At 43.4% G+C, this 21,675-nt stretch overlaps 2 protein-coding genes and 2 non-coding genes across 4 annotated transcripts in view; all 4 read left to right on the forward strand.

Annotated features, from left to right (window-relative positions):
* Positions 1-2,705: 2,705 nt before the first annotated feature.
* On the forward strand, positions 2,706-11,713 carry asf1bb (anti-silencing function 1Bb histone chaperone). The gene is made up of 4 exons (XM_076286239.1): positions 2,706-3,341; positions 4,601-4,716; positions 9,322-9,498; positions 10,923-11,713. The coding sequence occupies exons 1-4, from the start codon at positions 3,233-3,235 to the stop codon at positions 11,112-11,114; spliced, it is 594 nt and encodes a 197-aa protein (XP_076142354.1). The 5' UTR covers positions 2,706-3,232; the 3' UTR covers positions 11,115-11,713.
* LOC143137860 (small nucleolar RNA SNORD60) lies at positions 4,811-4,895 on the forward strand. Its single transcript, XR_012990122.1, has one exon. It is a non-coding gene; the product is annotated as a small nucleolar RNA SNORD60 (small nucleolar RNA).
* LOC143137831 (small nucleolar RNA SNORD60) lies at positions 9,719-9,802 on the forward strand. Its single transcript, XR_012990108.1, has one exon. It is a non-coding gene; the product is annotated as a small nucleolar RNA SNORD60 (small nucleolar RNA).
* Positions 11,714-17,511: 5,798 nt separating the features above from the next.
* The window catches only part of LOC143124599 (cAMP-dependent protein kinase catalytic subunit alpha-like), a 29,265-nt gene continuing 25,101 nt past the window's right edge, over positions 17,512-21,675 (forward strand). The window contains exons 1-2 of the mRNA XM_076286252.1: positions 17,512-18,220; positions 19,870-19,931. Coding sequence (XP_076142367.1) covers positions 18,175-18,220; positions 19,870-19,931 — 108 coding nt within the window. The 5' untranslated portion in view covers positions 17,512-18,174. The remainder of the gene's footprint in view (positions 18,221-19,869; positions 19,932-21,675) is intronic.

A 21,675-nucleotide genomic window follows, 5' to 3' on the forward strand; every position in this document is an offset into this window, starting at 1 on the left:
TAATAAAATCTACACACAGTCACAGTATGAAACAATGAGTCCAGAGAATAGTAAATGGTTGGCCTGTGGATTGGCATCAAGACCTCTCCTTGAGCTTTTGCATAGTCTGGGCACTGCACTGTCATTGCACAATTTCCTTGTAAACAATGACACCACAGTCAAGCCCTTTGACTGTTAGTGATGGTTGACAACGACTCAACAAATTGTCTGTTTGGTAAGAAATTGGAAGGAAATTGAAAGAAATACTGACAAGGAGTGAATGTTAAAAAAATCATCAAATTTCGCAATTGCTCATACGTGTGCACTGCTCTAATGTGTATGACATGCTAAATGGTAAATGTAATAAGTCAATGCCGACATGCACAAACGTGGACTGAAAAATTAACTGGGCAAAACATGTAATACCCCGCAGCAGCATATTGCAAACAAGGTCCAGTGAAGGGATGAGGAAGTTCACAGTAGGCTTACACACATTTGTTTAAAGTGACACTGTTTCCATGACTTTTCTAATAAATCATGCCGTGCCATGCGGTATCGGATTTTTAAATATGTCAACAAGAATGAGACGTGGTCTGGGGAGTTTCTGTTTGTATGCTTAAAATATGGATGTCAGGTAAAAGACGTTTGGATATATTGTGTCTAGAGTAGCCTACTGTTGGAAACAATAGGCTACAACCAAAATGGAGGATCTTCGACAGGAAGTTCCCAACCTAGTGGGAATTTTCAGATGGGGGTAGTCAGGGGATAGTAGGCCTAACATTAAAATTTCCCTAATTTCCCTTGTGACGTCTCAATAAGGGAGATTTCTGACTAGCTCACAGAAGCACAGTTTCTGACATCAACCTCTCTCAACTAATATGGCCCCTTTAAGAACCACTTAAACGAAAACCACTTAAACCTACTAGATTAAAAGGGCAATGTTGGAAAGGTGTTAAAAATGAGTTAAAAAAAAAACCTTAAGTCTATGTTCTCTTTGTTCTTTAGTGTGAGAGCTCATAGACCAGTTGCACATTTTGATTTTGTATCTTTTATCATATAGGCGGCAATGCGTTACATTTTTATGTGTGGGTGGTTGAGCCGAGTCAGGATAGGTGGTGGTACGCGGGGGTGGGGTGGGGGGGGGTGGGGGGGAGGAGTTTGGAAACCGCTGTTATAAGGTGAGGTGATGCCCTCTACTGGACAGAATGGGGAACTTGTCTAATAAGGGGAGAACTGCCACTCTCGGAAAACTTCCGGTTTCTGAACTGGTTGCAGTTCCTTCTGTGGTTCCACATGAGGGCGCTCGTCCACGAGTGCAGAATGCATGGAGGTCTATGGAGCTGTACCCCTCAAAATCCACTTTTCTCGGGATATAATTTGAATATTGTATTCGAAAGGGGAGGCAAAGAAAATACACTTGGTTGAGTATTATATTTTTTAAAGTCACTTAATTGTTCTAAAAAGCCTTTCAAACGTGTCAATGATGTCACTCATTAGCACAATGCTAGTGTGTTATGGGCAACAACGAACCAAACTGTAAGAAATCAAAAGGACATAAGTACTCGTTCATCCAACTTTTGACCTATAACCCATGTTGAAGTTATACAAACTATAATCAAATCTGAGATTTGTCAACGACAATCAGGTGAAAGAGACAAATTTAGCCGTCTAGCTCCATTGAGTCCCATTCATTCTGCACTCATGGCGATCGCCCCCAGTGGAAATCTGGTGGAACTGCAACCAAAATTCGGTACAATGGGACTTAATACGGAGTGGCCAGGCTCTCCGTAGACGGGCTCTGGCTGAGACTGACCAGAGCCCTTCTAAGGAGAGCCTCCCCACTCTCTATTAATCCCATACAAACCGAATTTGGCTGCAGTTCACCAGAGTTCACCTAGATGGCGATCGCGGGCGAGTCCAAAATACATGGGGTCCTATGGAGCTACATGGCTACATTTGTTGTTTTCACCTATTTAACAACTGAAACCCTCAGATTTTATTTTATTTTTCGCAAAATGGATATGGATTTTCAATCAAAAGTGAAATAATCCGGGAGTCATGTCCTTTCGTTTTCTTACAGGTTGGGTCGTTGTTGCCCATAACACGCTAGCATTGATGCTATGCTATGATCATGCTAATGAATGACATCATTGGCACGTTTGAAAGGCTTTTTAGAACAATTAAGTGACTTTAAAAAATATAATACTCCACCAAGTGTATTGTCTTTGCCTCCCCTTTCGAATGCAATATTCAAATTACTTGAAAAAAAATTATATCCCGAGAAAAGTGGATTTTGAGGGGTACAGCTCCATAGACCTCCATTCATTCTGGAATCGCCCGTGAGCGCCCCTAGATGCAGTACCACACCGGAAGAGTTCCGAGAGTGAAGGTTCTCTCCTTATTAGACATTCTCTGGACTGACTGACTGGCTGACTAACTGTGGGGGGCGGGGGGGGGGGGGGTTGAGGACATTCTGTGAGCTACAGTAAAGTAAGTTATTGTATGTGTGGAGGTCGATGAGGCGGCCAAGTCTGACCTCGGAAGACTGTTTTTCATCCCGGGAAGACATGGGGAAAACATGACTTGTTTTGCCCAAGCAAATTGCAGTAATGCAGCCAGTCCTCCCAAGTGACGAGTTAGTTGCATTCACTCCTCCTAACCACGAGATGGCGCTGCGAATAATAATTTTTAGCAGTGTATGGCGAGAGGAGGAAGAGACACTTGCTGTTGTCAATTTACGTTCGCAGAGGTTTGCTGTGAATGCACTGGCGGGAGAAAGTCGTTTGTGTTGCAAGAAGATTATTGTCATTTATCTCAGCCTCTGGAACTCGAAATTACAACCCCTATTGCATTATTTTAACGATTTAGTAACTGTTTAGTGGCAAACTGCGTCGAGGAAGACTATTTGACCAAAACAATTGCATCTGGACTGGAACGATTGGCAAGCCAGTAGGCTAACTTACTAGCTTGCTCTCCATCAGCCTCTGATTTTTTTGCCGGCGAGGCACAAGACGTCGGTGTATGTCCAGCTAAACCTTCGAAACTGTAACTTATAACCGTTCTATGTTGTTTGGAGTGGACAGAAAGACACCGGTTTGCAGACCAACCCTCCCTTCATCGCCTGGCTCCGATATCCCCGGCTAGTTAGGCTATCTCACCTGGACTGGCTAGTCGGCAGTACAAGGACATAACGTTAACTGTTACGGCTCAATCTGCTATTTTGATTCACTCACGTTAGAAAAGCCCTAAGATAATGGCGAAAGTGCAAGTGTTGAATGTCGCAGTTCTGGACAACCCAAGTCCTTTCGGAAACCCATTCCAGTTTGAAATCACATTTGAATGCATGGAGGATTTACCCGAAGGTAGGTAACGTTAACATGTGAAGTGCAGCGTATTAACAAACCTGTGCCCATTTAAGATCACTAGAACAAATTGTCACCTCGCACATATGCCTTTAAACGATAATTATTGTCGGGAGTCTCTTAGCAAGAGTTCTTCACGTATCCTGGCGTCGACAAGGCAGTGACCTTCATTTTTACACCCGGTTATGGAAGTTAGCACTACTCAATTCTTGTGTGTAGGTAGAACTAATTTAAAATCAGACCTTTGTAACATTCAAGTAGTAGTGTTTCAGACATCGGAGCACCGCGCTGGCACCACACACGACAGTGTGCTAACGCTACCTTTTAACTTGAAGTAGTGTAATTGCATGTACATTGTTCAATTTTAACAATGGACTAGTTTTACACACATCTGAGAGAAAAGAGCCAGTTTTTGGCAGATGAAAATTTGGCGCCGGCGCGTATTTGGATGGAGCGAAATCGTGTGACGTACCACATCCCCTCCGTGTGGTATTGGCCCAAGTGTCGGGTGTGGGCGGAGTGTCCCCAGGCGATTGCACTCGTCATCTGTTTTGTCGACACAGTCCACACTCCTAGGTATTGCTGTTTGCGAGAATTTTTCCTTTTCTCCCTTTTTTGTATCCAGCAGCAGGACACAGATGTTCACTGGTTGTGCTTGCCTGTTGGAAAGCACGATACGTTTTGAAGTATTCCAGTGTAGGCCTATTGAGTTGCACTTGCAGAAATCTAGTTCAGTTTAAGTCTTCTTGCTAATACTCCATAAGGGAAACCCTTAACACTTGCCCACTCAGTTAGCCTGTAGCAAATGGAGAGAGCAGTCACCCCACCCACTCAGCCTTGAACCTGGGTCTCCAGGGAAACCAAACCTCCTGCTTGACCGCAACGCCAAAGAGCCAGGCTCGTTTTTCTTAGTTAGATTGATTGGACATCTTTGTAGTTTTTTCTGGGTTTTACACATACATATTGACAGTGCAGATTTGTATACAGTTTGTATATGAGTTTGACTTGAGTATATTGACTTGTATATGAGTAAACTTAAGTATCTGTTAAAGGTGTAAAACGTAAATTCTAATCCAAATACACTTTTTGTCAAATGAATGTCATTGCTCCATACGATCCTGTTGCCTTCCATTCTCTTCACACTCAACAACTGGACTCTGCACCCATTCCTCGCTCTGTAAATAAGAAATAAATAAACTAAAGTGACTTGGACCAAGCCGCGTAACCTTACCGCATCCTTATCATGTGCTGTTTCCCAGACCTGGAGTGGAAGATCATCTACGTGGGCTCAGCCGAGAGTGAGGAGTACGACCAGGTCCTCGACTCCGTCCTGGTCGGCCCTGTGCCAGCCGGACGCCACATGTTCGTGTTTCAGGTGAGCGGACGCGCACTCACTCACGTGCACACGGACGCACACGCACGCACACACGTGCAGGTGAGCGGACGCGTACTCACTCACGTGCACACACAGCTAGGGATGACTCCTTTTTCCTTTTCTGACACCTCCTTTGAGCTGCCCAGCAGCAAGTGATTTGGAGTTTCAGTCTGAGGCTACTGCACAGACACGCAGATGTGTGTGCACGTCCACACACACACACACACACACACACAGAAGGGATCTCACAGTACACGGTATATTCTTGAACCAAACGGAACGGCCCCTGTGATTCAAACATGAACTGCGGTAAAACATTTTTCCTTTTCTATTATTTCTTTATTGTGCAGCAAACTGCACGGAAGTTATTCATAAAACAGCCTTTTGCCGAATCCTTGCACCCCATCAGCGCATTCAAGTAGGAGCTGATACGTCTGAGAGCTCCAACGCGACACTTGCATGCATAGAGACTTGCATAGAGACTAGGGGTGTAACGGTTCATGTATTCGTATTGAACCGAAACGGTACGGGCGTCACGGTTCGGTGCATGAATTTACACGGAGAATACATGGTATAAAAATACATAAAACTCGTGTGCGGATTAATTAATGTCATGCGCAATTACTGTTAAGTAGCGAGAGTTACGGGAGTTCTTTAGCGACACCTAATGCTAATCTGTAGCCTCGCCTTAGCTCTGATTGGCGCCTATGTTTTTTTTTTCAGGTCGTCGGTCGAGTCCGTCAGTCATTAGCAGCACTAACGTTAGACCCACAAGAGTTAGAGGATCCGCTGGTCTCTTTAAGAGCGCAAGTTTGAAAACTTCAGTTACAGTAACGTTAGTACAGGCGAAAGAGTGGTGGATAAGATGAAACTGTTTGTCGGCGTTGTTCAGCAGTTGTTGGGTATGTGAGTGGAAAAAATGCTACTCGAAGCTATCACCCAGATGATGTAGGCTACCAATCACTGAAACGAGGGGAAAAAACTTCCCCTGCGCTTCAGCAGCCTTTGGACACACATACAAATAGGGCCAAAACCTATGGCTTAAATTAAATGATTTCGCAATGACAGAAAGCTATGTAAATCGCGTGGTAATTGCCTTTATGTTGGGGTAACTTGTAACTTCTCACATGAGGTTCTGGTAGTGTTAAGTGCATAGACGGTAAAATAAAGTGACAACGCTAACCAGGCTAATAAACAAACCATGCTACGGTGAGTTAACGTCAAAGGGCAAAGTCACGTGACTTCTAGTTGTAGTCTGTTTATGAAATGAAAGGAGCAATTTCGTTTTTTAAAAAAAGTCAAAATAGTGTGATATTTTCACAATTAGTTGGCTAGATTATTACTTTACACACAATAAAAAAAATATTGAGGCAAATTGTAGACCCTTCCATATACAACTAAACACAGATGTTGAAGGTCTTGCTTAATTTTTCTATGTAATTTGCACTTTCAGAAATAAGAGATACTGTAGGCCTATTTTCAGTTTTAGAGCTGATTGTCTTATTTTGTTTACAAGTTACAGATGGAGTCTGGGTACTTATTGTACTGTTTAGCCTACATCTTACACACTTGAGGCTGTTGCAGATAGCTCAGGGGAGAGACTGTATGACACTAGGTGGTACAGCCTGAGACATGCACAATAAAAATTGCTTTCTGCATTTTTGTTTTGCTTTCCCCTCCATTGTACCGAACTCGTACCGAACCGTGATGTCCGAACCGAGGTATGAACCGAACCGTGACTTCTGTGTACCGTTACACCTCTAATAGAGACAGAGAAGCACATTTTTAAGTATCCACAGTGAGCGAGCATATTGGATTTCAGAGGTATGGCGAAGGTATAAAGACCATGCACAGTGCAGGAAGTGTAGACTTAGACTGAAAGCCTTAATTTGCAACCATAGTCTACTCGAGTGGAAGCTTCTGACATGTCTCATGCTGCCATTACCCACCTGTATTAATATCTAGTGCAGCACTTGCTTTCCAACAACAATTTGCAACTGAAAAAATAAATAAATAAAGATGCCAAAGCCCAATGTCTCACAAAGTTAGCGTAAGTGACCAGTTTACATGGACACTTTTAATCTAATGGAAAATGGCTCAATCGGAATAAAAATGCCTTATATAAACACGCTCAACTGATTGGATTCAGCCCAATCAGACTCAATTTCCAATCGGATTGAGAAAGGTGGTTTACTCTCTTCTGATAATCTGATCGATTTAAAAATCCACCCATGTAAAGTTAGTTCTCTGATTGTTGGAGTACATTTCTTCTTCCTGCGCAGGTGTTCCCTATCTAGTAATAATACACAGTGACGTAAACAAGTCAGTTTCCATGGCAGAAATACAACTAGGAGCTTCTAAATGATTAAATGCTCGTATCATGTAAACAAGGATTGAACGCCAATCGGTTTATTTAGCATTCATGTAAACAGTTCGGTTGAAATCTTTAATCAGATTCATTTCAATAGTAGGAACATCCATGTAAACGCGGTTGCTTAATATGTCACATCTGCTTTTATGTTTAATCTGTTCTTCCTAAGTCCGTTCTACTTTCCACCTAGTTTCATGGAAATTGAGCCAGTAGGTTTGCATCATCCTGCTTACAGATAGATAAACTCACAAAACCTCACCAATAAACATATGCCTAACATGTTGTAAGAAAAATTCAGTGCAAGCAGACAGAGGCAGGTTTTGAAAACTGAAAACATGGGGAAACATGTATTGGTTAACAATGGTGTTAGAACTACGAGCTCGGAGGCCAGTATAACTAACCGCTTAAGGCGGCTGCCAACTGAACCTCCAGAGCTGCGTCTTGCGTAGCCCTTCCTCTTTGATTGTGTCAAGAGGAAAGGACTCATCATCAAATGATTAATTGTCGTCACGTGTCCTCATGAGAATGGGTCATGTGAGCATTTGATTGACAAAGGTCACAAGGGCAGTTTGGTCGACAAAGGGTTTGGCACGATCAAAAGCTGGGGTGATGTTCAAAATGAATGTTAAAGATTTCCACTACAGTAGTAATAAAAGCAGTAGCAGTGTTAAAAGCCAAAAGAGTCGCAGCCGCATTTACTGGTTACAGACTGAGGCATTCTATGGAATGTCAATGAGAGAAATTTTAAATAAATTGACACCCCATCTAGGTCTCTCTACTCATACTCATACACACTCATACAAACGCACTCACACACGCACTCTTACGGAAACACGTGTACACATGCCCACAGTCATACAAATGTACACACACACTTGCACACAAACATGCATTGAGACACACACACACACACACATAGACACTCTAGAAAAAAGCACCACCAAGCACTTATGGCATCTTGATTGTTGTTGAATGACTGTGGTTACTGAGCCATTCTGACGTATAAAATATAGATGCTGTTCATCTGAAGAGAAAAATAAGCTGTTATTTCAGCTACTACTGCTTGGGTTTGGGTTGCACAGACCTGACCCAAGTAGGTACATTAACTCAAGGCCTGTGTGGCAGTAACTTCAGTCAGTGTTGAGTGTACAGCACTAAAATATGCTGGCCACTTTGGCTGGTAGGTCAATAAGGGAATCTTGTGTCTCCATGTCAAAATGCCTGCATACTTACATGCGCTCACACACACACACATGCACACAAACTCATTTACATAAACACGATACATGCACACACACAAAGTCACTTACACAAGCACACACAAACCCACTTTATTTGATAACAATACATTAGGAAATGTTTCCTATTCTGGCCTGGGAAATGTTTAAGCCTAGTTTCTTTTTCTTTCGGCCGCGATTCAATGATACCGTTTAATTGTGCCAGAAATGATCCGCGGACCAGTAATCGCCTCGTCGAGGAGGCCCTAACCCTGCAGATCATAGACAGAGAACGCATAGGCCTACTGTAGGCCTATGCTTTGGGTAAAGAACACTTTGCATGTCCAGTGTACACGGAGAATGACAGTGTCTTGGAGCGGCCGCACCCCCCCCAACTCCACTTCCAATTCCAATGTCACTGATTCCGACAGATACGCCCGACACTTCTGCTTTTTATCTGGTGGTGGTGGAGTTGACCGGACAGCTGAGGCTTCAGACGTTACCAATTTATCATCATCCATCGCGTCTGGCCTCTGAAAAAACTTTTAAGGCTAGTCTGCCTGGGCCTGGCCATGTTTGAACCGCCTCACTCATTTGTTCGTTGTTTAACCTGGTCGTTTTAAGCGTGCGCTTCCTATTTGAAATGCAGCATAGGCTATGCGTGTTGTTTAATAGCTTACTTTTCAAACGGTAGAGCCTGTTCATTTAAAAACATAGCCAGAGGACGTATAATATAGGCTTACATATTAAGGCTTATTCTCAAATTCAGATTGCGTTAGGGGACGGGATTATTAGCCAATTTCAATGGGACAATTTGACCGGAGAGATTTAATTTGGTCGGACATTTCATTTTTTTTCCGGCCATTGTCCGGTAATTACCGGACAACGGAAACCCTGACACACACACACACGCACACACACACACACGCCCTCAACACATTTGTGCACATTTGCTCCAGTGCGTAATCTTTCCTTTCTTCTCTCTCTGTGCCACCTGTTCTGGCCTTTGATTGACAGGCGGATGCTCCAAACACAGGGCTGATTCCCGAGAGTGACGCGGTGGGCGTGACCGTGGTGCTCATCACCTGCACCTACAGGGGTCAGGAGTTCATCCGCATCGGTTACTACGTCAACAATGAGTACACAGACCCCGAGCTGCGGGAGAATCCACCTATAAAGCCAGACTACACACAGGTGAGAAGCCACGCATTCACTCACACTCACACACACACACACACACACACAAATATTAGGCCAGTTAGGAGTACACTGACCCCAAACTGTGAAAATTCAAACACCTGTACACTGGTAAGGGGACCATATGCCACCCCACACACACAAAAACAAACGTGTACAGCATACACACTTGCACGCACACACACACACACAGGCCTGCATGCACACCTGGGCTATGAGCCAGTGATGACCCTCATCCTTTTCTGACACCTCGTATGAGCTGCTGAGCAGCAAGTGATTTGGATTATTAGGTCTGAGGCTCTCTCACACACACTCAGACACACACACACACACTTATTGTATATAAGTTTGGTTTGTTGGATGAAGTGTGTCACACACAGTCACAAACCCCAAACTCTGCTTTTAAATATAAATGTAAATATTCATTTCTATACAAACCAAGGCGGCGGATTCCTAAAGAAACGTAAGCACCCATACCATACGTTTATCTAAATTACCTATGTACCAAAAAATACATTTTACCGTGCCTCGAAGAGCTGTAAACAGTGTTGTAAGGCTGCGTGTACAAATCTGCTTGGAGCTCAAGTTCCAAGCTGCAAGTTACCGTTCACTGGTATCTTGCAGCTAGCTCGGCTGGCGGCACTGTTGCTAAATTACGTTATGAAGTTTGGCACAATACATTCTCACTCAGGATAGGGATCAATAATACTTTCCACTATCCCAAAGATTTAGTATACATCTCTTCTATTATTTATTTCGATTTTATAATGTTGACAATTACATAATCGTTGAAAAAAAAAACATAGGTAGTTCTAACATGAAATAAACGTTTTTCCTTCTTTTTTGAATCAACCTTCCGCGCCTCCCCTCAAATTATTTGGCGCCCCCCCCCCCCCCCCCCAGGGGAGGCGCGCCTCACAGTTTGGGAACCTCTGATCTACAGTATAACGGCTTTAAGAACTTTTGATAACTTCAGGCAGAGGGATTCAATTTCAATTCAATTCAAGGTTGCTTTATTAGCATGACTGTAAGTAAGTACAGTGTTGCCAAAGCACAATTAAAACAGCATTGAAAAACAGCATAACAATTAGAACATTGACAGCATTAAGGGAAACAGTAACATGAAAAATTGCGTGTATACCCTCACTTTCTCTCTTTTTACACACACACACACACACACACACACACACACATATGCATGTGAACACACACACACACACACACACACACACACACACACACACATATGCATGTGAACACACACACACACACACACACACACACACATATGCATGTGAACACACACACACACACACACACACACACACACACACGGGCAGCATACACATTATAATACATTGAGCACTGTTAAAAGACTACTGTTCTCATATTGAATGAATTGCCCCCACACACACACACAGCTCCAGAGGAACATCCTGGCGTCGAACCCGCGCGTGACACGGTTCCACATCAACTGGGAGGGAAGCGCGGACAAAATGGAGGATTCAGAGAACGTGGACCCCTCGCCCAACGCCATGCTGCCGCCCTCCTGCCTGCCCGGGAAGGCCCCTCCTCTCGGACTGTTGCCAGACAACTCCATGGACTGCCTGTAAACAAAAAAACAAAAACAAAACACTCAGACTCACACACACAAACACGCACACACACACGCACACAGATACTTAACCTCGAAGCGCTTAGGCACGTTAGTGATACTGTTACACAAGTATGGTACCGTGCACCCTTGGTGAAGGACGGAGCAACACACACACACACACACACACACACACACACAATCAAGCCCACAGACAGACTGACAAACACACACAGACAGACGCACACACACTTTCTCTGTGACCTAAACGCATTGGAGTCTGCAGGTTATGGTGCTGTGCGTTTTGTTTTTCCTTTACCATCCTGAGTGTGTGAAACATGAAGACATCAGACTAAAAGAGTTGGCACTGACCTGTTCCTTGAACAGACACACACACACTCTCTCTCACACACACACACACACACACACCAGCATTGCCTTTCAGCACTTGCTCTTCAGCACTGGAGAGAAGTCGGCTCTGCCTGTGGTCCACCTTTGACAGTCCAAACGCATTTCTCTTTGGACTCCGTTGGAGGGTTTTTTCTTTTGGGTTTGGAATGAAGCAGCTAACTATCTTTTGGAAAGGAGAGCACAAATAAACTTGTGTTTTCTTTTTTACTGTTTGTGTTTTTTGTATATTAAAGCGAACAAAAAGAAACATGCTGGCGTTGTACCAGGACTAAAGATGGGACTTTGAGGACATCCCTGGCTTTTCTTTGGCTGAGGGGAGATGAGGGACGGGTTTGTGGGGCATCCCTGGCTTTTCATTGGCTGAGGATAAGGGGACGGGTTATGAAACAGGATTTGAGTGCTTCTTTTGCCCCTCATTGGTTCGTTTTGTTTCCTGTTTGTAAATACTTTTCCTCGTTACTCATTAAGGTATGATGTCATTTGATATGTCATTTTCCAAAATATTCGTGGAAAGAAAAAACTAAATAATAAAGTTAAGTACTTGTTAAGAAATTGTTGTTTGTTTTTATTGCTTGTAACTACCAGCAAGCCATGCATGCGGATCACTGAAGTGTGAACTCTCCCCACATGCTTAAAACAAGTAAATCTATCCATGCAGTTTCCACTAGCTGGGTGAGGATAAAACAATCACATGAAAACAATCAAAGCAATACCAACTAATATATATAATACAATATATAATAATAATAATATAAACAATCAAAGCAATACCAACTAATATATATAATACAATATATAATAATAATATAAACAATCAAAGCAATACCAACTAATATATATATAATACAATATATAATATAAACAATCAAAGCAATACCAACTAATATATAATACAATATATAATAATAATAATAATAATAATAATAATATAAACAATCAAAGCAATACCAACTAATATATATAATACAATATATAATAATAATAATAATAATATAAACAATCAAAGCAATACCAACTAATATATTGCCCTTCTACTCTCCAGTCGCCGCTCAGCAAACTGGGGCCTGTACTACGAAGCGAGCTTAACCTACCCAGATATAACCCAAGGTTACTTTGTTAAACCGGGGTTGACAAAACCTGGTTATCTTAAGTGGTGTTAATCGGTACTACGACGCTGATTATGAAGTTGATTTGTTGAGCCGGGGTTAACCTAATTGGAGTTTGTGCGTGTTCACATAAAAGGGGCGGGTTGCAGCGCAAGTCACCACTTTCAATGATGACGCGATCACCTTATTTTACAGATGAGGAATGCACAATTATTAATAGCTTGCGGAATGTCTGAAATGAGTTGAAATAATTAAATTGCCTATTTTGAGTTCATAGAAATGCCTACAGATGCAACACAATTTAGAAGTGGGCATATAGATTACAGTAATAGGATAATTTAATGTTTAAGTAGCCCCCATTGACTGATTTAGTGTATGCCTAATCCTGTGAACATTTCAGATGCAACACCATTGCCAAACGCACATGGCAGCAGGTGAAAATGAAACACAAACACATTATTCAGAATAGTAGGTTTATATAGTTATAGCTTGCATTAATATTTCTTAATTATGAAAACATGTAGGCCTAGTATGCTTATAGCCTTCACTTGGCCTCTGTTTTAGCTAACAAGAAAAAGGTGTCTTTGAACACTACTGTAAGGAGTGTTTTACAGTAGCAGAGGAGTTGGCCATCGCAAATAATAGTGGAAGGCCGATTGTGGAAGGGGTTGAGGGAGGCATTCGGTCGGATTCTGGTGCTGTGGAAATGTGTAGCCTTTATGCAGGGTACAGTAATATGACATTCAATTCAACAAGTTTGTTAAAATGGTGATTTTAATTTATTAGGTCTAGGCTATGTCCGATTTATTTTAGGCTATTCTTGCTCAGATGTTCAGCATACTGTAGGCTAGGCTAGGCCTATGTCCGATTTAGTCCGACTTGCTCAGATGTTCAGCATCACCGATTAGATGGAAAACATGAATGTCCACGTAAGGCCATTGCTATGACGGGTGACATTAGAGACTTCTGCCTAGATCATCTGACAAAGATAACGAATTCCCTCGGCTGACAATATATATCTTCATAGAGAATATATATATATAGGCCTATATATATATATATATATGGCGGTCTCTAAAACCCCTCGAAGAGAGCACCTCACGATTTGCGCTCCGATGTCGTATGGATCATCCAGGTACGCCGACATAGTCTCGAATTGTTAGTAGAGGGGTGGTACTTATAAAGGGTGTGGTTAACGGAAACCTCGGGTTAAGCAAGAACATAACCTGCTCGGAGCAGGTTTGAGATGCAGCGTAAATTGCCATGGCAGCATACCTCGGTTAAAACCTATCCACCTTTCGTAGTACGGGTTAATCGGGAACTTACGCCACACGTGATCGAGTTACTCTCAAAGTTACCCAGATAAGCCAGTAACCCCGCTTCGTAGTACAGGCCCCTGCTCCTCAGGGAACTGTCTGGTTGTTAGGTCTGGTTGTTAGGTCGATAATTCCGTTTCCGGCTCCAGCTGGGACCAAAGCGGTGTTTTTTTTTTAGAGTTTAAAAGTTTTTCCCGATGTTCAGAGTAGCCAACAACATAAAAGTTATTCTACTACTCACACCTGCGTCAACCTCGTGAAGTCCTATTTTTCATGTGGAGGCCTGGACTTCACCCTCGCTGAAAAGGAGGTTCGCAGGAGGTTGTGAAAACGGCTGGCTGCGCTTGTCAACTTATTGCACGACAGAGCGGAAGGACCCTGGAGACAACTTGTAGTGTCAGACTTGATTAGTTTGTGTCTATTCTGATCAGACATAGTGGCCCGTACCGATCCAGAAAGTAACCCAATGCCCTGTGCTTTTCATCAGTTTCCAATGTGCTTGGTACCCATTTAATTAGCAATTTGTGTATAACTGACGAAAAGGTGTCATGATCCTACCTCCGACAACCACATCACATAATGCAAAGCCGACGTTGGAGGCGTGCATTTGCCAAGCCCATGGACTGAATGCATTGTCAGTATTGTAAGTCAGGTAAGTCAAGTTTTATGGTGCTGTGCATGGGGAAATCACAGTGGGTTAGATCCAACCCATCAACAATTCCACCCTATCAGCAAGTTGCTTTAGGAGCACAAAAAGGGAGATGTGCAATGTGATTGGCCGTTGTGAGCTCAAACGTCAAACAGCCTTCTGCCAGAATCATTGACTGTCTTTACACACCCCTTTAACAATATATATGACATAATATTTAATACTAACTTTTTTATACAATAGTACACTTCCTTATAGCAGTTGTAATTGTATACAATAGTACACTTCTGTACAGCAGTTGTATTTTACTACAATAGTACACTTCTATATAGCAGTTGTGCTGACATATCAGTGGAAGTGCCTCTAGTCTGTGGTTGCTAGGAGATGGCAGCAGGGGTGTAGGTGGTTCTGAGAGGGTGCCCCCCCCCCACCCCCTTTCATCCAGCGCGACACCTCAGTTCTCTCGATCTCTTCTCTTGTCATCCTTTCTTTCCTGCACATCTTTCACACACACACACACACACACACATCCTGCAGGAACAGAAGTAGGAAACAGACACATACATACACACACACACACACACCTCACTATGCAACACTCACACCTCTGCACCTTTCATCACACTGACATGGGCTAATACATTTACAAGAATTGTACCTTTAAAAAACAAACTCCGTCACATATCTTATGCTGTATAGTTTTCTCTCCCTTGGAAAACTCCCTGTGCTTTACTCTGTAGACTGGCTATTTATGGTTGTTATGTGGTTTATTCTTATTTTAATTGAACCTTATCAACATAAACTCAACAGTCAACTCAGTCAGTTTCGTTAGCCCTTAATGTATTTCCTTAAAAGCTTGAGTAAAATATGTTGTTATCCTTTAATTATTTGCAATTATTATTCATTATTTATTTGAATAATTATCCATGGTTTGTTATTGCCGTCAGGTTTATCATCACCTCTTGTTTCAAGATGCAAGAGATTTTGTCACATTTTGGTAGCCTGACGAGCCAGACCCACATTAGAATGTAGGGTCTGGGCACTCACCGTTCGCAGTGCTCAGTCCGAGGGGCGGGATAATCGGTTGTCTTTCAAATTCCCTCTGCACGCAATAGGACAGCGCTGAGTCCCATGCGTTTTCCCACCAGCAGAGCTAGTTGGCTAGTTCAAACTTTTGGCATCTTAAAACAAGCTTAACTCGTGTCACACTGTTGGCCAACAGCAACATCCATCTTCTTTGTTTTCAAGTAGCAGGGAATTCAAGCCAAACCGTTGCAACTCTGACATCAATCATTATGTTAAGCCCGCCTAACGACTATACACGATTTGATTGGCCTGATAGAAGTTTAATTTTTCGAGCTCACAAGCCAACGGAGAGTTGCTAGACTAGCCCTGGGAGCAAATGTAATTTGCTGCCGCTAGGGTGCGTCTAGATTTCTAGGCTAACATTTTGGCATATTTGCACACAAACAAAAAGCAGTGAAATGAGGTATCGTAACAGCAACTCTACGCTGTGCAATGGGGAAAAAAAGTAGACAAAGCAGTAGAGCAAGAAATAAAATAACAAAAAATAAAATAAGAAGGTGGGGGGAAATTAAATACATGAAAATAAATAAATGCTTTAATGGGTTTATAAAAAAGGAAAAGTGCTGGGATGCATTCATGGCCTGTATGGCTTGGGAAAAGAAGCTCCTTCTTAGTCTTTCAGTTCTTGTTCTTCTTTCAGTTCTTCTTCAGCTTTGAGGGACTGGAGGCGTTTTCCAGAAGGCAGCTATTTAAAAAGATTGTGGTTAGGGTGGTGGCAGTCCTTTATGGTTTTCTTTGCCCTTGACTGGCAACGCCAGGTGAATGTCCTGTAACCCAGGTAGTTAAGTCCTGGCAATTCTCTCCGCACGTCTGATCACTCTGTGCGGTGCCATTTTATCCCGAAAGCTGCTATTTCCGTACCAAGTTGTTATTCCCAGAAATAAGAGAAACTATCGTGGTAGAGTTGAAGATGTTCTTCACGCGGTCTAGACAGAGTTCCACAGGCTGTGGCACAAACTCTTAACCCTCCAGTTGTGTTCGTTTCATGTTTACTTGTCTTCCCGGTCAAAAATGACCACTGCATTATAACTTGCTATAAATCCATAGTAACACACATATTATCATCTAATGTTGCGATAGACCTTTGTATCAACTTGTGTTCTATTGGATATAACCAGATTTGAACTTCCATTTGCTATTTAGGCCTATGGCCTGCAGGCCTCATTGACCTGAGCTCATGCATTTCAGAAAGGAGAAGATTCTATTGGAGAAAGCTTCCAGTGGGGGCTGCCATTGAAACAAAGAGGGGGAGTCAGGGTGTGTTTGTGTGTGTGTTTTAATGTACATAAGCACACCTACAATCCATCTGATCAATAACTATGTGCCTGGACTCAATTTTATACACTTACCATTTTCTCACCCATTCATTTCTAATGGTCGGTCATTTTTGCCCGGGAATACACATGGGTGTTCTAAAGTTAAATAAAACACTCAAATTTTTATGAAAATGATCAAAAATTGTTTTGTGTGTTCAGATGCACAGTTACACATGTAAATGTGATCTACAGGACGCATACGGATGTTTTGAGCGTCTTCCACCGGTTGTATTGGCTAACAAGTGTGGTAACTGTCTTTCATGCTGTCGATGTGGACGAATTGAACTTGCGCTGATGATTTTCAGAAAGGATGCTCTTCGTCCTCAGTGTTGATGCCGAGATGGTCTCATTATTTTGTTGACAGGCTTTAATGTACCAGTGGAAAGGCGTACAGGGCCCTGACGCCCGCATTTCCGACCAATCAATGCGTCATTGCCACTGTCCGTCACCCACGGGTCGTCCTATGAGATGACTGAAAAGGCGGGTGCTCCTCCGTCACTGTACTGAAGTTCCCGTCTGTAGTGCATGGACGCTGAATATCTATAACGAAGGGTCAGATTCTCATTAGGTGCTTTTTTTCTTGCATATAATTCGCTTATGTTTTTTTTTTTTTTTTTAACAGCCCTGCACACTGGACTTGGGGCTGGAGTCGCCCGCTTCAATGAGAGGCAGCGGTGACATCTAAGGACAGACCGAAGGAAGACCAGCAAGCAGGGGATAGGCGGAAAGCGCAGCGGCCGGAGGAGTGGGCTTGCAACCGGGGCCGGAGAGGAGAGAGAGCGCGCCGTGTCGGGCTCGGTGGCCAAGGCTGTCAGTGCCTGGCTGTTTGACTCTTCGTTTAAGGCGCTCTGCCCGAGCAGCCAAGTCAACAACCCTGTGCAGTCCCCCGCCATACACCGGAGCTTGCCGTTGGAATATAGGCCATCCTCCGGACTTTCTGCTTCTATCTAGTTGTAACACAGGGGCTAAGGTTGGCGAATGTCGATGGGTAAGACGGGAAATATGCCTTCTTGAGGAGGAATTGCGCGGTGGATAGAAAAAAGGGTCGTTTCGGAGTCACTCCCATTTCTGTGAAGGCGATCGGACCCACGTTTCAATTACGAACGAGTCCGAGCTCCGAGCTGAGACCAAGACGGCTGAATCGGCGAGGAGGGGAGACTCTAGGAATAATCAGCCGGCGTTTAGGCCTCAAGACATGGGCAACACGCCCGCCTCTAGGCGGGGAAGCGATATGGAAAGCGGTGGGTGTACTATTTTGCGTATGGGAAGTGTTTTTGCTACACACGCGTTTGCTGCACTCTATACATTTATTTTTAGGCTATGTGCTAGCCAACCACACATATTTCCCTGCTTAATCTTTTGACAGGTGGGTAGCATCTCCAGAACAAACCAATTCAGAATGGGCTCTGTGTGTGTGTGTGTGGCCACTATACCGGGCGGCGGTGAATGAAGCAAACACGAGCACATGAGGCTTCACCAATATGCAATGTCAAGAAATGTCATTTTGAGTCAGAAAGAATATAGCTTAAACCTGCGCAGTCTTGTTCGGCAAACAATACACTTCAAAACGAGGTATTGGACGAATCAGGGCGAAACGTAACAGCATTCCAGGTGGTCGTCATTCATCACTAACATACCCTGTCCACCGACAGTCAGTCAGTAGTCTTTCAGCGCAAGTTACATCACGAAAGGCACGGAGAATGTAGGCTAGCCGAGTGTAAACCCCGCACCTGCAATGCTGCCAGTCTTTGCGCGCGTTCTCCAGGAAGCAGACCTCTTTCCAAAAGCAGATGTAGACCAGTTATGTGCTCCTTAGTGTTCCATAGAATCCCGGGAATGTTTATGTTGTTATTATTATTTGTCTGGATGTGTTATTCCACACGACTGAGGCTTCACGTGAGCACAAGGCCTGGCCTCGCTATCTTGACATGGGAAGATGACATGGGAAGTCTACTTAAGAGGTCCATGCAAGGGAGCACACTTGCTTTAAGAGCAAGTGCTGAAGACAGTGTGTGTGTGTGTGTGTGTGTGTGTGAGAGAGAGAGAGAGCCTCAGACCTAATAATCCAAATCACTTGCTGCTCAGCAGCTCATACAAGGTGCCAGAAAAGGATGAGAGTCTGTGTGTGTCTGTCTGTCTGTCACTGCAACAGATCTTTTAGATTGTCTTATCTTAGTTTCCTATCCACCTGTTGAATAGCTTCAATCATTCACTTATAAATTAAACACGTGCCTTTTTCTTCTGGAGGTATCATGGCATGGGCCTAATTCATTCAAAAATCCACGAAGGAAGGTGTCTGCTTGATAACAAGGCTGCTCTTGCCTTTTTTGTGTTCGCTTGTTTATGTGTGTGTGCGTGTGTGTGTGTATGTATGAGAGAGAGAGAGAGAGAGAAAGAGAGAGAGTGCGACAATAGCAGTAGAATTCTAACCTGACTCTCGCCAGATGAATTTCATTCCGCCGAGCTAGGCGGAGCCAGACGGAACGAAATTCATCTGGCGAGAGTCAGGTTAGTAGAATTCCTGACAGAGTGGCAAAGATGGAGAAAGTGAGTCCTTTTCCTTCCTACATTCTACTGTATTATTTCGCCTAATTAGTATAGATTTTAAATATTATTATTATTATTATTTTACCATTATTTGTATTATTAATATTTAAATCTGTATTATTTCGCCTAATTAGTGTACATTTTAAATATTATTATTATTTTTTTTTACCATTATTTTTATTATTATTATTTAAATCTATACATTTATACCACATGTGTAAGCTTTGGCAACACAATGTTTTTTTTCATGCCAATGAAGCTAATTTGAATTTGAGAGAGAGAGAGAAGTATGTGCATATGGCCTGTGTGCATCACTGACCATGCACTTCTCTGTGTCCCACAGTGAAGGAGTTCCTTGCCAAAGCCAAAGAGGACTTCCTGAGGAAATGGGAGGACCCTGCACAGGTGAGACAGAACATGGAGGAAAGAGAGAGAGAGAGAGAATGGAGGAGAGAGAGAGAGAGAGAGAGAGAACATGGAGGAGAGAGAGAGAACATGGAGGAGAGAGAGAGAGAGAATGGAGGAGAGAGAGAGAACATGGAGGAGAGAGAGAGAGAGAATGGAGGAGAGAGAGAGAACATGGAGGAGAGAGAGAGAGAACATGGAGGAGAGAGAGGGAGAGAGAGAGAGAGAGAAAGTGGAGGAGAGAGGGAGAGAGAGAAAGTGGAGGAGAGAGGGAGAGAGAGAGTGCATGGAGGGGAGAGAAAGAGACCATGTAAGAGATAGACAGACCATGTAGGAGAGATACAACTAGAACATGGAGGAAAGAGACAGAATACGGAAGGAAGAGCGATAGAACATAAAGGAGACAGAAGGAGAGAGGGATTAGAAAGGAGAGAAGAGACGAGGAGGAGGAAGAGAGGTAGAAGGAGAGAGGGATCAGAAAGGAGAGAAGAGACGAGGAGGAGGAAGAGAGGCAGAAAGGTGGGCAGGAAGTGATAGACAGACAGACAGACAACAGCCTGGGTGGAGAAAGACCGGTCAAAAGTGATTAAAGGAGAAAATGTGTGAATGTGTGAGAGAGAGAGAGAAACATAACAACTAAGAAAGGAGGAGAGAGTGTGTGGTGAGGGGGGCTGTGTGTGTGTGTGTGTGGGGGGGGGGGGGGGGGGTTAGAAAAGAGTGAGAGTGTGTGTGTGTGGGGTTAGAAAAGAGTGAGAGTGTGTGTGGTGAGGGGGGCTGTGTGTGTGTGTGTGGGGGGGGGGGGTTAGAAAAGAGTGAGAGTGTGTGTGTGGTGAGGAGGGCTGTGTGTGTGTGGGGGGGGTTAGAAAAGAGTGAGAGTGTGTGTGTGTGGGGTTAGAAAAGAGTGAGAGTGTGTGTGTGGTGAGGGGGGCTGTGTGTGTGTGTGTATGTGGGGTAGAAAAGAGTGGGACAGTGGATGAGTGAAAGTGAGTCCACATGGTTTTGGTGCAGTTCCGTTCAGACAATGGGCAAATTCACACAGGCTATTTTCAGACAACAGGAAGCGCATAAGCCGTGACTTCAGTGATAACCCACCCCTTACCACACACACACACACACACACACACACACACACACATATACACATACGCACATACACATACACACACACACACATACACACACATACGCACACACACGCACACACACACACACATACGCATATACACACTCCAAAACCCATCACCAGTCCTCTATGCTGAGACAGTGGGGGGTTGCAACAAACTGTCAATCCTGATGAGGCGGTGGTGGCATAGTAGCTGAGGAACTGGGCCAGGAGAGTTGTGGTTTCGATTCTTAACTGTCACCACTGTGCCCTTCAGCAAGCCACTTAAGCCTGAGTTGCTCTGGTTATTACATACAATAAAGTGTCAAATATATGCCAAATGTATACACAAACGAGTAAGCTAGTAAAACAGGTACACGAGTTAACCTGTGAAACTTAAATTTGCGTGTGTGTTTGTTACATTGTCATTTAGAATGTAAACTATAGTGGCTTGTTGCAGTGCTGTTGCACTTTGTTGGCGTTGTTATTTTTCTCATTAGATTTGTACGCTTGGAAATGACACCGTGTTTAATAAAAGATGGTGTTGGAGAGGGGGAAGTTCAAAAAAAGAGAGAAAAATGAGGAGACAGACAAAGAAAGGAAGAAAGTAAGAAACAGAGGAGGGAGGTAGAGAGGAGGAAG

The sequence above is a fragment of the Alosa pseudoharengus genome, unplaced genomic scaffold (genome assembly GCF_046254945.1).
Source record: "Alosa pseudoharengus isolate Yale_2024_CS ecotype anadromous, Long Island Sound unplaced genomic scaffold, YU_APseudo_1.1 YU_APseudo_1.1_scf_1, whole genome shotgun sequence".
NCBI classification, from domain to species: domain Eukaryota; kingdom Metazoa; phylum Chordata; class Actinopteri; order Clupeiformes; family Clupeidae; genus Alosa; species Alosa pseudoharengus.

Excerpts from the sequence above, each read along its gene's own strand:
- asf1bb (XM_076286239.1), top strand. The coding sequence starts at position 3,233 with ATGGCGAAAGTGCAAGTGTTGAATGTCGCAGTTCTGGACAACCCAAGT. Across the intron at positions 3,342-4,600 it reads CATGGAGGATTTACCCGAAG|ACCTGGAGTGGAAGATCATC; the intron begins GTAGGTAACGTT and ends GCTGTTTCCCAG. Across the intron at positions 4,717-9,321 it reads GCCACATGTTCGTGTTTCAG|GCGGATGCTCCAAACACAGG; the intron begins GTGAGCGGACGC and ends TTTGATTGACAG.